General features: G+C 32.4%; 1 protein-coding gene across 1 annotated transcript in view; it reads right to left on the bottom strand.

Moving 5' to 3' along the window:
* The window catches only part of LOC143229955 (dystonin-like), a 209110-nt gene that overhangs the window by 18793 nt on the left and 174858 nt on the right, over positions 1-15459 (bottom strand). The window contains 11 exon segments of the mRNA XM_076462843.1: positions 4639-4798; positions 5658-5944; positions 7013-7219; positions 7564-7719; positions 8515-8685; positions 9848-9976; positions 10403-10603; positions 10835-10990; positions 11818-11988; positions 13920-14021; positions 14429-14880. Coding sequence (XP_076318958.1) covers positions 4639-4798; positions 5658-5944; positions 7013-7219; positions 7564-7719; positions 8515-8685; positions 9848-9976; positions 10403-10603; positions 10835-10990; positions 11818-11988; positions 13920-14021; positions 14429-14880 — 2192 coding nt within the window.

The following is a 15459-nucleotide window of genomic DNA, read 5'->3' on the forward strand; positions in this document are numbered from 1 at the left end:
CAAACAAAGTGACACATAACAACATGATACTGTACATAGATAATTATCACCAAATGAAGTGACACATAACAACATGATACTGTACATAGATAATTATTACCAAATGAAGTGACACATAACAACATGATAGTGTACACAGATAATTATTACCAAATGAATGACACATAACAACATTCTACTGTACAGAGATAATTATTACCAAATGAAGTAACACATAACAACATGATACTGTACAGAGATAATTATTACCAAATGAAGTGACACATAACAACATGATACTGTACACAGATAATTATCACCAAACGAAGTGACACATAACAACATGATACTGTACATAGATAATTATCACCAAATGAAGTAACACATAACAACATTATACTGTACACAGATAATTATCACCAAACGAAGTGACACATAACAACATGATACTGTACATAGATAATTATCAACAAATGAAGTGACACATAACAACATGATACTGTACATAGATAATTATCACCAAATGAAGTAACACATAACACTGTACATAGATAATTATCACCAAACGAAGTGATACATAACAACATGATACTGCACATAGATAATTATCACCAAACGAAGTGACACATAACAACATGATACTGTACATAGATAATTATTACCAAATGAAGTGACACATAACAAAATGATAGTGTACACAGATAATTATTACCAAATGAAGTGACACAATACAACATGATACTGTACATAGATAATTATCACCAAACGAAGTGATACATAACATGATACTGTACATAGATAATTATCACCAAATGAAGTGACACATAACAATTATACTGTACACAGATAATTATTACCAAATGAAGTGACACATAACAATTATACTGTACACAGATAATTATTATAAAATGAAGTAACACATAACAACATGATACTGTACATAGATAATTATCACCAAACGAAGTGACACATAACAACATGATACTGTACATAGATAATTATTACCAAATGAAGTGACACATAACAACATGATAGTGTACACAGATAATTATTACCAAATGAATGACACATAACAACATTCTACTGTACAGAGATAATTATTACCAAATGAAGTAACACATAACAACATGATACTGTACAGAGATAATTATTACCAAATGAAGTGACACATAACAACATGATACTGTACACAGATAATTATCACCAAACGAAGTGACACATAACAACATGATACTGTACATAGATAATTATCAACAAATGAAGCGACACATAACAACATGATACTGTACATAGATAATTATCACCAAATGAAGTAACACATAACAACATTATACTGTACACAGATAATTATCACCAAACGAAGTGACACATAACAACATGATACTGTACATAGATAATTATCAACAAATGAAGTGACACATAACAACATGATACTGTACATAGATAATTATCACCAAATGAAGTAACACATAACAACATTATACTGTACATAGATAATTATCACCAAACGAAGTGATACATAACAACATGATACTGCACATAGATAATTATCACCAAACGAAGTGACACATAACAACATGATACTGTACATAGATAATTATTACCAAATGAAGTGACACATAACAAAATGATAGTGTACACAGATAATTATTACCAAATGAAGTGACACATAACAACATGATACTGTACATAGATAATTATCACCAAACGAAGTGATACATAACATGATACTGTACATAGATAATTATCACCAAACGAAGTGACACATAACAACATGATACTGTACATAGATAATTATCACCAAATGAAGTGACACATAACAATTATACTGTACACAGATAATTATTACCAAATGAAGTGACACATAACAATTATACTGTACACAGATAATTATTATAAAATGAAGTAACACATAACAACATGATACTGTACAGAGATAATTATTACCAAATGAAGTGACACATAACAACATGATACTGTACATAGATAATTATTACCAAATGAAGTGACACATAACATGATAGTGTACATAGATGACAGTTACCAACTAAAGTAACACTGTTGACAGAGTTGTTTGTTGATTTGAGGTATTTGCATAAAGTTACATAAGTGCCATCTCCTCGTCTTAATTAATTTTCAACAGACAAACACTGAAACAGTAGCTACTTCCAATGTTTGGACTACTCTAATCAAGTTTATGGATTTCACCATTACTCTTATATCCTCATGTTCTCAAAGCATGGAGTATGATTTTGTGGTAATGGGACCTAAACCATGGACCCTTGACCCACAGCCTAATACACTAACCATTATGCTACAACTGGCTCTACTGATAACAGGAATATTATAGTTTATTAAGGCATTTCACATGATGTTTGACAAATTATAAATTTTCCTTAGAAGGTACTATTTTGTGTAATTTGAGAGTGACCTAGTGGTTGTGCTTACATATTCCTCTGAACAAGTACTGCTATTAAATTTTTAAAGTTAAATAAGTTTTATGACACAGTTACACATTAAGTTAACTTATGGATACACTATGTTTCAGGTTAAACCATCTTTTTTTACATATTTCTGTTGTTATCCTAAATAGGGCATTACTACTGAATTCTGTGGTATGTCACACTTCAGAAATTTAGGGGTGGTCAATATGTTTAGCATTTGATTCATGATGTTAGGAACATGTTGATTTAAGAAATTAATCTAACACAAAAATAGGAAACAATATAACTTAAGAGCTTTCAAAAGGTCAACCTTGCTTCTTCAAAAACAAACTAGGACTGACCATGTAAAAACATTTAACTGATACTGCTAACTGTCAAATTAAGTACCTTTCTAAAATGTTTCATGCACTTTATTTCATTAAGTAAATCAGGATAATTCACTAAAATAATGTAATGAGACTTTTTTACCTTAAGTACCTTGTAAATGAATATGGTTTTAAAACAACTAATTTACAGTATTCACCATTCTAATTAATAAGTAGTGTTCACATTAATTTTTAGTTTAAATTCAATAGTAAATTTTTATATCTGAATGTTTCTTATTTAAATATTTCACTTCTCAACAAAACTTTGACTGAAAAATTATATATATATATTTAGCAATAACATTTGCATCATTAGCTTTTAGTTTCTGTTCTTCGTAACAATTAGAAAAAATAATCACAGCAGGTGTAAGTTTAGATCCCATATGAATGTCTTCACTGTTATAACACGTCATGTGTTCAACATAAAATGTGACTCCTTAGTTCTAACTTACATGAACTTAGGAAAACACATGCCCAGAAACCATTATCTGAAGAGGGAGAAAAACTCTTTTTTGAACACTGACCAACTGTTTCTTGTAGTTCATGTTCTATACACATCAAAAATCTTACTATAATGGATGTAGGGTGTATGTACATATCTATTTATGTATGTGACATAAATACGATGTGGTATCACCTATTAAATGTTAGCACAGGTTCCACATAAAACAAAGCTTCATTTAAACTTTAAACTCTGCAAAAGATGAAAACTACAAACAGGAACCTATAACATATACACTATTACATATACACTACAGAAAATTTATTGAAAACAAAAGGATAGTAGTTATTAATATTTGAAACTATTAGTCTTACAGGAGAAATGAACTTGACAGAAACTGTACAAATATTCCTGTGTCTCACGACACCAGTGATACTAATGACAAGTTGAGAGAGAGGATTAAGTAAAGCCTGTATTAATAAGCCAACAGAATTCAGTAACACCACTACTTCTGTAAGCCTTGAGAAGCCTGTATTAATACGCCAACAGTAACATCACTACTTCTGTAAGCCTTGTGAAGCCTGTGTTAAACCAACAGTAACATCACTACTTCTGTAAGCCTTGAGAAGCCTGTATTAAACCAACAGTAACATCACTACTTCTGTAAGCCTTGAGAAGCCTGTATTAAACCAACAGTAACATCACTACTTCTGTAAGCCTTGAGAAGCCTGTATTAAACCAACAGTAACATCACTACTTCTGTAAGCCTTGAGAAGCCTGTATTAAGCCAACAGTAACACCACTACTTCTGTAAGGCTTGAGAAGCCTGTATTAAGCCAACAAAATTCAATAACACCACTACTTCTGTAAGCCTTGAGAAGCCTGTATTAAACCAACAGAATTCCGCAACATCACTACTTCTGTAAGCCTTGAGAAGCCTGTATTAAACCAACAGAATTCAGTAACCCCACTACTTCTGTAAGCCGTGAGAAGCCTGTATTAAGCCAACAAAATTCAATAACACCACTACTTCTGTAAGCCTTGAGAAGCCTGTATTAAACCAACAGAATTCAGTAACCCCACTACTTCTGTAAGCCGTGAGAAGCTTGTATTAAGCCAACAGAATTCAGTAACACCACTACTTCTGTAAGCCGTGAGAAGCCTGTATTAAGCCAACAGAATTCAGTAACACCACTATTTCTGTAAGGCTTGAGAAGCCTGTATTAAGCCAACAAAATTCAGTAACATCACTACTTCTGTAAGCTTTGTGAACCCTGTATTAAACCTGTATTAAACCAACAGTAACATCACTACTTCTGTAAGCTTTGTGAACCCTGTATTAAACCTGTATTAAACCACTACTTCTTAATCTTGTTCTTAATCCAATGATTAGTTTTACTCCTCCTACCTTATGCTGGTCCACCAATGATGTCACTGTGTCCAAATCACCATGAACAGGCTGGTCAGTAGCTAAAGTGTCTTTAGCTTTGTCCAACCATTCAATCAAAGCCTGTATAGCATCTTTAAATTGCCCTGAGAACAATAAGGCTTCTTCTAGCATTCGCTGTCTGTAAAAATATAAAAACTACTTATTAAAGACAGCCATAGATCAATGCTAAACATGTATACTTCTAAAAGAGGAAAACAACTGCATTTTTCACTCACTGTATCAACACCTGTGTCACTACTGGTACTGTGACAATACCTGTACCACTAATATTACTGTAACAACACCTGTACCACTAATATTATTATAACAATATCTGTAGCACTGACATTATTGTAACAATATCTGTAGCACTGACATTATTGTAACAATACCTGTAGCACTGACATTATTGTAACAATACCTGTAGCACTGACATTATTGTAACAATACCTGTACCACGGACATTATTGTAACAATACCTGTACCACGGACATTATTGTAACAATACCTGTACCACGGACATTATTGTAACAATACCTGTACCACGGACATTATTGTAACAATACATGTACCACGGACATTATTGTAACAATACCTGTACCACGGACATTATTGTAACAATACCTGTACCACCGATATTATTGTAACAATTCCTGTACCACCGATATTATTGTAACAATTCCTGTACCACCGATATTATTGTAACAATACCTGTACCACGGACATTATTGTAACAATACCTGTACCACCGATATTATTGTAACAATTCCTGTACCACCGATATTATTGTAACAATTCCTGTACCACCGATATTATTGTAACAATACCTGTACCACTGATATTATTGTAACATCTGTACCACTGATATTATTGTAACAACACCTGTACCACTGATATTATTGTAACAATACCTGTACCACCAATATTATTGTAGCAATACCTGTACCACTAATATTATTATAACAATACCAGTACCACTAATATTATTGTAACAATACCTGTCCACAGATTTATTACAGACAGAATTCCATTTATTCTTCAGTTCCTCTAACATATCTTGCAAGGTTTCCATGTCCGACTTAGGACATTTATCCTTGAGGGTACGGCCAAGCTTCATGGTAGAGTCATAAGTGGGTTGTTTAGCTCCCAAAGCCCTCTGAAATTCCTTGTGTTTGCTAAGAAGCTGCTTTATTTTCTCAGGATCTTTACCAATATGGGTCAGGCTGTCTAATGTTTTATCAGCATCTTCTAACCAGTGCAACAAACCCTTCCAGGCATCATGAAACTGTAGTAAAATATGAAATTAGTGCAAGTCACGTAACATGAACAAATCACTCCTTGTTTTATCACCTTTATATTATTTAACTTCTTTATCTTATTTGCATTGTAATAATTACAATGAACTGACTATCATTTTGAAAATCCAAATAACAATATTGAAGTAGTAAAACACCACCAGTAAAGTGATATTAACAAAATAAAACAAATACTGATTTAAATTTGATACTTTTAATTTGAATAACATAGATATTTAATAGTGAAATAATTTAAAAGAAAATTAACATAAAGTTGGTATTTGTAATTTTTACAACTAACAATTAAAAATGGATAATCATCAGTAAGTTTAGGTTTAGTGAATTAATCTGCAGGTTGTTGTTATTAGCTGTGAAGAAATTTAACAATAAATAGACACAAAAACACATGTTAGTTGTCTGCTCTGACAGGCAGAATGTGAAACCAGTGCAATGAGATGTACATAACAGATGCTATGCAGTGTGTATGTGATTGTTCTCGCTCTCCTAAGTTATTGAACCATCACCCATATTGTGCTTTGAATCAAATTAATAACTGTTGCAAGAAATTCCTGTAAAAAGATACAAAATCAACATTATTACAATACTAAAATGTGCATAATAACAGCCAACACCAATATGTCAATTACACATTGAAACCAACACCAGTATTGCTGTATTATCAACTGTGTAATAAAACCCAACACCAATGTTATTGTATAATCAAGTGTAAAATAAAACCCAACACCAATGTTATTGTAGTATCAACTGTAAAATAAAACCCAACACCAATATCGTTGTAGTATCAATCATATAATAATAGCTTACAGTCTTTATCAATATTGTTCATTATAGTATCAAGAATTTGATGTCCAAAATCAATATAATGCATAATATACATTTTGAATTCACTTTAGAAACAAATCCTTCAGTACATCATTTTTAATAATTTAGTCAAAATCAGAAAAAAAATAAAACATTTATTTTTATCCACTGTATTTAGAAATTTAGGAGAAACATGATAAACAACACATGATAATTCTTCAATGTGCAGAACATACCTCTTTAGCTTCTTTATAGCCATGGTCTAAGGTTCGAGTTCTTTCTGCACTCTTAGCCACAAGTCTTTCCCAACGATGCTGCACACTGATCAGGAGGTTTTTTATTAGTATGACATCTTGCTTTTGACTAAAATACTTCAGATGTGTTCCTTTCTTATCCAAATTAAGCATCACTTCTCGGTGAGAACCAACGTCTTTTTGAAACGTCTGAACAAAACCAGATTATATGAGGGTCACTTCAGCAAGTAAAGGTTTAACATTTACACAAATTTATATGAAAAATACAAAGTATTTTTATTTTTCATAATAAAACCTAAAATTTAAAATAAAATATCGTCTGTACAGAGAAGTCATTAATATGTGGCTTCAGCTACAAAGAGGTTTCATTCCTCACATACAAGTTTGTATTTCCAACATTAATCTACAATCAGCTGAAAACAAATTTCATACTTCTATCATTGTGCATAACAATCTCCACTACAGATAAAAACTCTTTTTATCTTCTCCTTTTCTATCTTCAAAAGTAGACGATGAAAACTACATTTTTATACCTTGTGCTCTTCCATCTGCTCTGTGATTACATTCATCACTCTGCTAACAGGATCAACACTAGACAAGTATTTCTCAGAGTTTCCTAACCATTCCACAAACTCTTGTAGTGCCTCATGGAACTCGGTGGCCTCACGCAGGGCTATTTCTAGCTTAATCTACAAAAAAACAACAACAGATGTTTATATTATGGACTCACACAGAGCTATCTCTAGGTTAATCTACAAAACAAATTGGTACTTATATTATGGACTAATACAGAGCTACCTCTAGGTTAATCTACAAAATAAAACAGATATTTATATTATGGACTAATACAGGGCTATCTCTAAGTTAATTTACAAAACAACAACAACAGGTATTTATATATGGACTAATACAGGCTTATCTCTAGGTTAATTTACAAAACAACAACAACAGGTATTTATATATGGACTAATACAGGCTTATCTCTAGGTTAATCTACAAAAACAAACAGATATTTATATTACTGCTTCACACACTTCTATCTATAATTTAATCAAAAAACACATATTTAGATTATGGCCACATACATGGTTATCTCTAGACCCAATATTTGAGTTAAGATCAAATTTTGGCCTCTTCACCTTAAATAACGTCTTCTTTATTAATAAACAATTAGCTGTCACAGAAGTCCATAACAAAGTCATTCTGATTTATAACCATAATTTTAACCCTTTAGCTGCAGAACACACCATATGGTGCGACTGTAAACTGATAAGTAATTACGGAATGCGAGTCATATGGTATGACTCTAAACTAACATGCAATAACGAAAAGCACCATATGGTGCAACTGTAAACTGACAAACAACTGTAGAACACACCATAAAACTGATAACTAAATTTTGATTGGTTGACAATTTATTTCATAAAACTCTGAAGCTGAGGGGTTAACTTCCCTTGTGAGAACAGCCTGTACACATGTCTCACCTTCCTGTCATTGGCTCTGTTCAGAACGTTATCCCAACGCTGCTTCAGAGTTCTTAAATTGTGGTGGAGGTTTGTTGCAGCTCCGTCATTGGATCGCTCAAGGTAGTTCTGACCTTGCTGTAACACAGTTTCAATCTTGTAACGACTGTTGTCTAGGTCAGTGTAAAGTTCCTGAAATATAGCAAGAAGTTTCTGTAAGTAACTAAATGAAGAAACTACACAAACACAGTAACAATGCATTTCAATCAAGTGGAGAGGAGACAAGAAAATTTCTGTCAGAGACACTTAAATAAAAAACAATGCTTGGTCCAGTTGGAAAAAACTTAATGTTAAGATGAAAACTTTAGAACACATTAGCTCTTGGTAACAAATCTTAATAACTCTTATAAAACCAATTTGATTTAGGATTCACATACAATGATTATTCATATGTTTTCTGTCTTTTACACAAGCATGACCTTGTTCAAAACACAGAAAAACCTAAGCCAAAAAATATGTAATCACATAGGATATTTCAAAATAATTATAAAAGAAACTTTAACTAGATTAATTTCCAGTAAGCTAGAGAAGAATCCTTGGGATAAACAGTTTCAACTGACATCATTTCCAACTAGTCCATTGAATTAACACCATTTCTAACTAGTCCAATGAATTAACATTATTTCTAACTAGTCCACTGAGTTAACATCATTTCTAACTAGTCCACTGAGTTAACATCATTTCTAACTAGTCCATTGAATTAACATCATTTCTAACTAGTCCATTGAATTAACATCATTTCTAACTAGTCTACTGAGTTAACATCATTTCTAACTAGTCTATTGAATTAACATCATTTCTAACTAGTCCATTGAATTAACATCATTTCTAACTACTCTATTGAATTAACATCATTTCTAACTACTCTATTGAATTAACATCATTTCTAACTAGTCCATTGAATTAACATCATTTCTAACTAGTCCATTGAATTAACATCACTTACAACTAGCTGATGTTTTAATAAGTAACACTTCCAACAAAGCCAGGTTTTCAAAAGGAGCATTTCAAACTAGGACAAAAATTAGTTTGTTCTTACTATAATTTACCGAGATATCCCATTTCAGTACAGTCTACTTAGTTCTAGACAGTGGTACAATTTTTGCAGGTTTACTTTGTTACTGTATTTGTCTGTAAATAGTATGTAAAAACTTGTATTATTTGTGCCCATTTTGTAGTATTTAATGTTTTGTTTTTGAGGGTCTTATTTCAACTTTCAAAAGAAGACTTGACACAAACTTCTAAAGTTCTGTTTTTGAAACCAAGATGACACATTAGTTCTTTGTTTACATACCATAAATCTGTTAAGTTGTTCTCGGGCTGTTTCTGGAAGCCCTCCTACTGGTTTTGAAGTTGCAAGTTGGCTGTCAATATCACTAAGCCACATGAGAAGGTCCTGTATTTCCTGGTAGAAGGCTTGAGCCTGTTGAAAAAAATACATAGATATATAAAAATAGAACAAAACTCATTTTTTACACTTAATATACTTTTGTACCAGGTACCAAGCATGAAAACCAATAACAACATCAAATTTATCATCACTGCAGAACTTTGTTTTTGTTTTGGAATTTTGTGCAAAGCTAAACGAAGATCATCTCCCTAATATAGCAGACCCCCTTAACCCCAGGGTTATGAGATGAGCACCCTAACCTCCTGGCCTCACTGCAGAAGTGGTTGAGATTTCATCTTCTAGTACAGACTGTGTTGATTTCTACGAGTTTATGAGTTTCACTCATAATTTCCAAAATACTTTTGCATCTAATGTTGGTTATTTCTAATCACATTATAAAATATCACCATTTTCAGTTCCTTATCATTACTTGTTCCTTATATTTTCAAGTAATGTTACCTCTTTAAGGGCTTCTTCTAGCTCTCTTTGTCGATCAGCTGATTTGTCTTGCAGCTGCTGCCATCTACTGTTGAGATCATTTAATTTCTTTTGGGTTATATTGGCATCTTCACTGCCACGATCAGCATCAATAAGTTGTCGTCCTGCTCGATTTAGCGTGTCCACACTAGTCTGGTGAGCTTGGATGTCATTCATTAACACCTACACAAGGAAACTAAGTATTACTCTTTTGAATGTATCACCAACACCTGACTGGGAGAAATATGACACAATTAATAGAAATATCACTCTTGAAAGTCAATCAATAACATCTGCAAGAGAAATACGACGAATAATTAAAAGAAATTGCTTTCCATTTACTGGTACTAATCAACATCTTTAATAAAGGAATTATATCATGATTCAAAAATAAAAGGTGAAACTGTTCATTACCTTATGTTTTGCCAACTCCACTTCTATCACTTGGGAGTCACCAAAGACTGGATGCAAGTCATCCAAAGTATTCTCAGTTCTGGATATCCACACAAGAAGTTCATCAAGTGCATGTTGGAACTGTCCAAGTCGTAGGAGAGCATTCTCCAGTTCTTGCTTTATTTGGATGGAAGAAAGAACACAGAGTGAGGTCGTGTGTTGTATATGTGGTAAAAATGAACCATGTTCTCCAGCATTTATATGTATGTGTATTGGCAATGAACCATTCTCTCCAGCATTTATATTTATGTTTGGTGGCAATGAATCATGTTCTCCAGTCATTATATTTACGTGCAGTGAGAACAAACCATGTTCTCCAGTTATTATATTTACATGTGGTGACAATGAACCATGTTCTCCAGTCATATTTATGTTTGGTGACAATGAACCATGCTCTACAGTCATTACACTTATTTGTAGTGACAATGAACCATGTTCTCCAAACATTATATTTACATTTGGTAATAATCACATAGTCTCCAGTTATTATATTTATGTGTGGTGTAGATAACTAGCAGCCTACAGTGCAGCAGTATTAATAAATAATTAAAAACAAACTATCATAGGTAGTTTTGATTCTCGCCCTTGTTCATAATGGTGTAGGAAATATCTACAAGTTATATTTCTGCATTTACCTTTCTTCTAGAAGTAATTTATGTCATTAAATACATTTGTGAGAATCTAGCTCTTTATCATGGTGTGTTTTAATAAGCCAAATAGCTTGTAGAAACTTAGTGTATATTTAAATGAAGTTTCCAAGGTTTAGGATAATCAGCTGGGAATCAACTATTACTTTTACCAACTCATCCACAGAAGAACACAGAGAAAAGTTATATAACTATTAAGTAGCAGGGGTAATCACTTGGGAATTGACTATTACCTTTACCAACTCATTCAAACAGTTACATAAAGGAGCATAATTCTTATGTAGAGAGGGTAATCACCTGACGATCAACTATTCCCTTTAGCAACTCGTCCCAACGATGGTTAATTTCATCCATAGGTTCTCTGATCATGGAAACCTGAGATGGGGAGGTTCGTTCTATGAGCTCCTGAGCTTGCCTGTTCAGAGCTTCTATCTCAACCATATGAGGGTCGACAACATTCTTAAAATCCTGTAAATAAAAAGAAACATTGGTTACACACCAATGTCTATAGATCACTAAATATTAATGAAAATACAGGATTCTTAACAGAAACATCCCCTGTTACATTATTTTCACTTGCTTAACAGAACTATTTCCTAACAATCTCAACTTTAGAAGTGAAACTCTATAGAACACTAGTACTGTCTTATATGGAATATTAGGATACAATATACAATGGTTGGAGAAAGAATTACAATACAGAAAAAACAGGATATAAAAAAACATGTAAAAAGTATGGGTCACTCCAAATATGAAAATATAAACACATTATGAAGTTATGAATATTAATTTCTTCTTCCGTTAGTGGCTGAAATATCTTCCCATATCATATTAATTTTGTCTTTGGTTAACTTTCTCAATATGAGCTTGTCAATATGACTGACCACAAGCACTCTTTGTACTCATTTGGTCTTTATACATTTAATGCTTAACTTTCAACACAGTATGTATATCTTTACAAAATCTGTCAGTTTTTCAGTTAATAACTCTTTCACATACAAAATATCATATTTTAGTAGAGTATTTTCATTAATATAAACTAAATATTTGTCAAAATATATTGGGTATTTGTTTTGAATATTCCACGGGAAAAGTAATTTTTAATTTTAAACTTAAAAATACTTATCCTCATCTCAAAATTCCTGTGTGTGATCTCCAAGACCTCATAAATGCATTTCAAATGCTTTTTTTCTCAGTAAAACTTTATCTGTTATTTTCTCTACCCCATCTCAATATGGAATGGGTCAATTTAACTGCCCTTGTAACCACCAAAAGAAAAAAAATCAAAATAAATCTAAATTACTCTTTTTTCCTTTCTAGAATGACTTTAAATTATAATATGAAACTACTACTACAACATTCACTCATCCTAAGTCGCTTCCAGGTTCATAACAGTATACATTTATTTATAATTAGATTTTATTGTTTGATTGCCCTTTGAACCATGTCTAACCTTTATCCACGCCATTATAAGTTGTAAATTATACAGCTTGCATTACGCTAATGAATTACATTACCCATGTGTTGCTTGCATGTGTGACTCGTCAAACATTTTTATTATAATATTGTTTATTTTACCTCATTTAATCTTAACTAACCTAAAAGATCCCTATTTTTACATTTTAGTTATTTTCATAATAATAAATAAAGAATAAAAATGAAAAACAAGAAATAAAATGCTTATCCAATGTTCTTGCTATATGAAAACCCTGGCTTTTTATTAGTTGTCAGTAATATATAATCAAACATTAGAGAGAGCTATTAACAAATTCTGAAAGACAGGATGTGATGGGTGGATAAAGATAGGAGGAAACTAGTTTTCTGTTTGACAGCTCCATAACCAAACAAACCTGAAAACTATCAAAAATATGGTTTTGGTGAGTAACTATAATTTTGTATAAAGTAACTAGCATTTTATTTTGTACATTTTTGAGAGGTGGTGGATAAAATAGGAAGGATGACATGTAAAGAGAAAATGTGTCATACAAGAGGAAATTCAGTTTTTAAAATATTGGCTTGTAGAAGTAAAACTTAACTTATATACTATTAAAATATGGATTATTATAAAGATTTTGTGCTATTCCAATTGGTATACTAAGAAGTAGTTCAATTAAATTTTTGAATGTAAGACACTTAAATCCTGTGTCATGCTCAGTTTAGGAAACCTGTGGTGATAGGGTTAACAGTTGAAAATAGCACCCCTTACAACTGTACAATGATTATCAAAGAAGCATTGAATGATGTGTCTATAGGTCTTATTTGCTTTAAAGAAATTTATAAAGCTGACTTTCTATCAATAAACTGTTTGGAATATCATGTTAGATGTCTTCAAGTGAACAATAACACTTTTGTTATAGTTGTGAGGTATATATATTAGAAGTTTTATGCAAACAACTTACTTTAAGCTGATGCATCTGTCCCTTGACGGACTCAATATCAGAACCAATGGGGCCGAGATTAGCAAACTTGTCCTCTGCAGTATCCAGGAACTCCAACAAGTTCTGATAAGTTTAACAAATAATTAATAATAAAAATAATGAACATTACTACATCAAGAGAAAACATTTCATATTTAATGGTTTAATTCATAAATATATAAACTGATGTTAAAAAGAAATGACACTCGTGTAGTATACTAATTAGATGTAACCAAAATCATTTAATATAAATACAGTTAATATTTGACCATAATTAAAAAACTGTTGTTAACTCTCATTATTAACCAGATTCAGACAGTTAATCTATACACAGATATTATCTTACCATGGTCAAAAAATTGTTGTTAACTCTCTATATTAATCAGATTCAAAACGTTAATCTAAACACAGGTAATATCTTACCGCAGGTAAAAGAAAACTCTTAAGTCTCGAAATTAACTCTTTTAGAGAAACCAGAAAAACAAACATACCTTCAGTGTATCATGGAAATTCATGGCCTTTTCCATGGCATTCACCAAGTTTTGTTCCCTCTTGGCATACAGTGTGGTTACATTGTCCCATGCTGAGTCTAGGTCTTCAATGTGTTTCTTGACTTCAGGCTTATCAGGTTCTCCACACAGCTGCATAAGATCCTGACCAACTTGCCGACACTGGTCCACCTCAGGCTTCGTCTGGTCCATCTCTTGCTTTATCTCCTGTAGAACCTCCTGTTGTTGCTGGATGGCACTAGGCTCCACTGCTGGAGGTTCTTGACTTGTTAAGTATTCCTGAAGCTCCTTCAAGGCTTTCATTACAGCTGTCAACTCATCCCAGAACCGCTCGGCCAAGGCCATGGCATCTTCTAAGGATCTTCCACGCTTTCTAGCTGACTTCTGGATGGTGTCCCACAACTCATTCAGCTTGTCGAGCTTTTGTCTGATGTCTACAATGACAAAGTTATCAAATCAGGAAAGGTACAAACTATTTACACATCAGTTGTAACCGGTTACTCTGGTGACTCATTCCCCACAACTAATATAACAAACACTAAATACATTAGAAAAAAATATATACTGCTGATAATGATTTGATAATTTATCTTTGAATCACCTTGTATTCATACTTAACAAACAGTGTAACAAAGAAACAGGTAAAATTATGTGTGTTTGTCATTCAAGATCAGCTATATTTAGAAAACAGATGAGAGAAACTGTGTTTGGCAGGCAAAGCTACCTGTATTTTAGCAGGTGGTAATACATGTGTTTCATGGCAAATCTCCCTTTTGTGAACTCTCTCACTATGGGCTCAGATGAGCTGACCAAGTTTATGACCCAAAATTAACCATTATAGTTTCCATGTATGTTTTTGTGTATCTTCACAAAATTGTGCAAGTTTTCAGTAATTATTAAGAATCATTAATAGAGAAAAAAATTAGAACTAGGAGAGAAATATTTTTCTAAACTTTTATCTACACACACACACACACACACACATGTATAGAGTCAAAGTGCTGATTGCTCTG

The sequence above is a fragment of the Tachypleus tridentatus genome, chromosome 10 (genome assembly GCF_004210375.1).
Source record: "Tachypleus tridentatus isolate NWPU-2018 chromosome 10, ASM421037v1, whole genome shotgun sequence".
NCBI classification, from domain to species: Eukaryota; Metazoa; Arthropoda; class Merostomata; order Xiphosura; family Limulidae; genus Tachypleus; species Tachypleus tridentatus.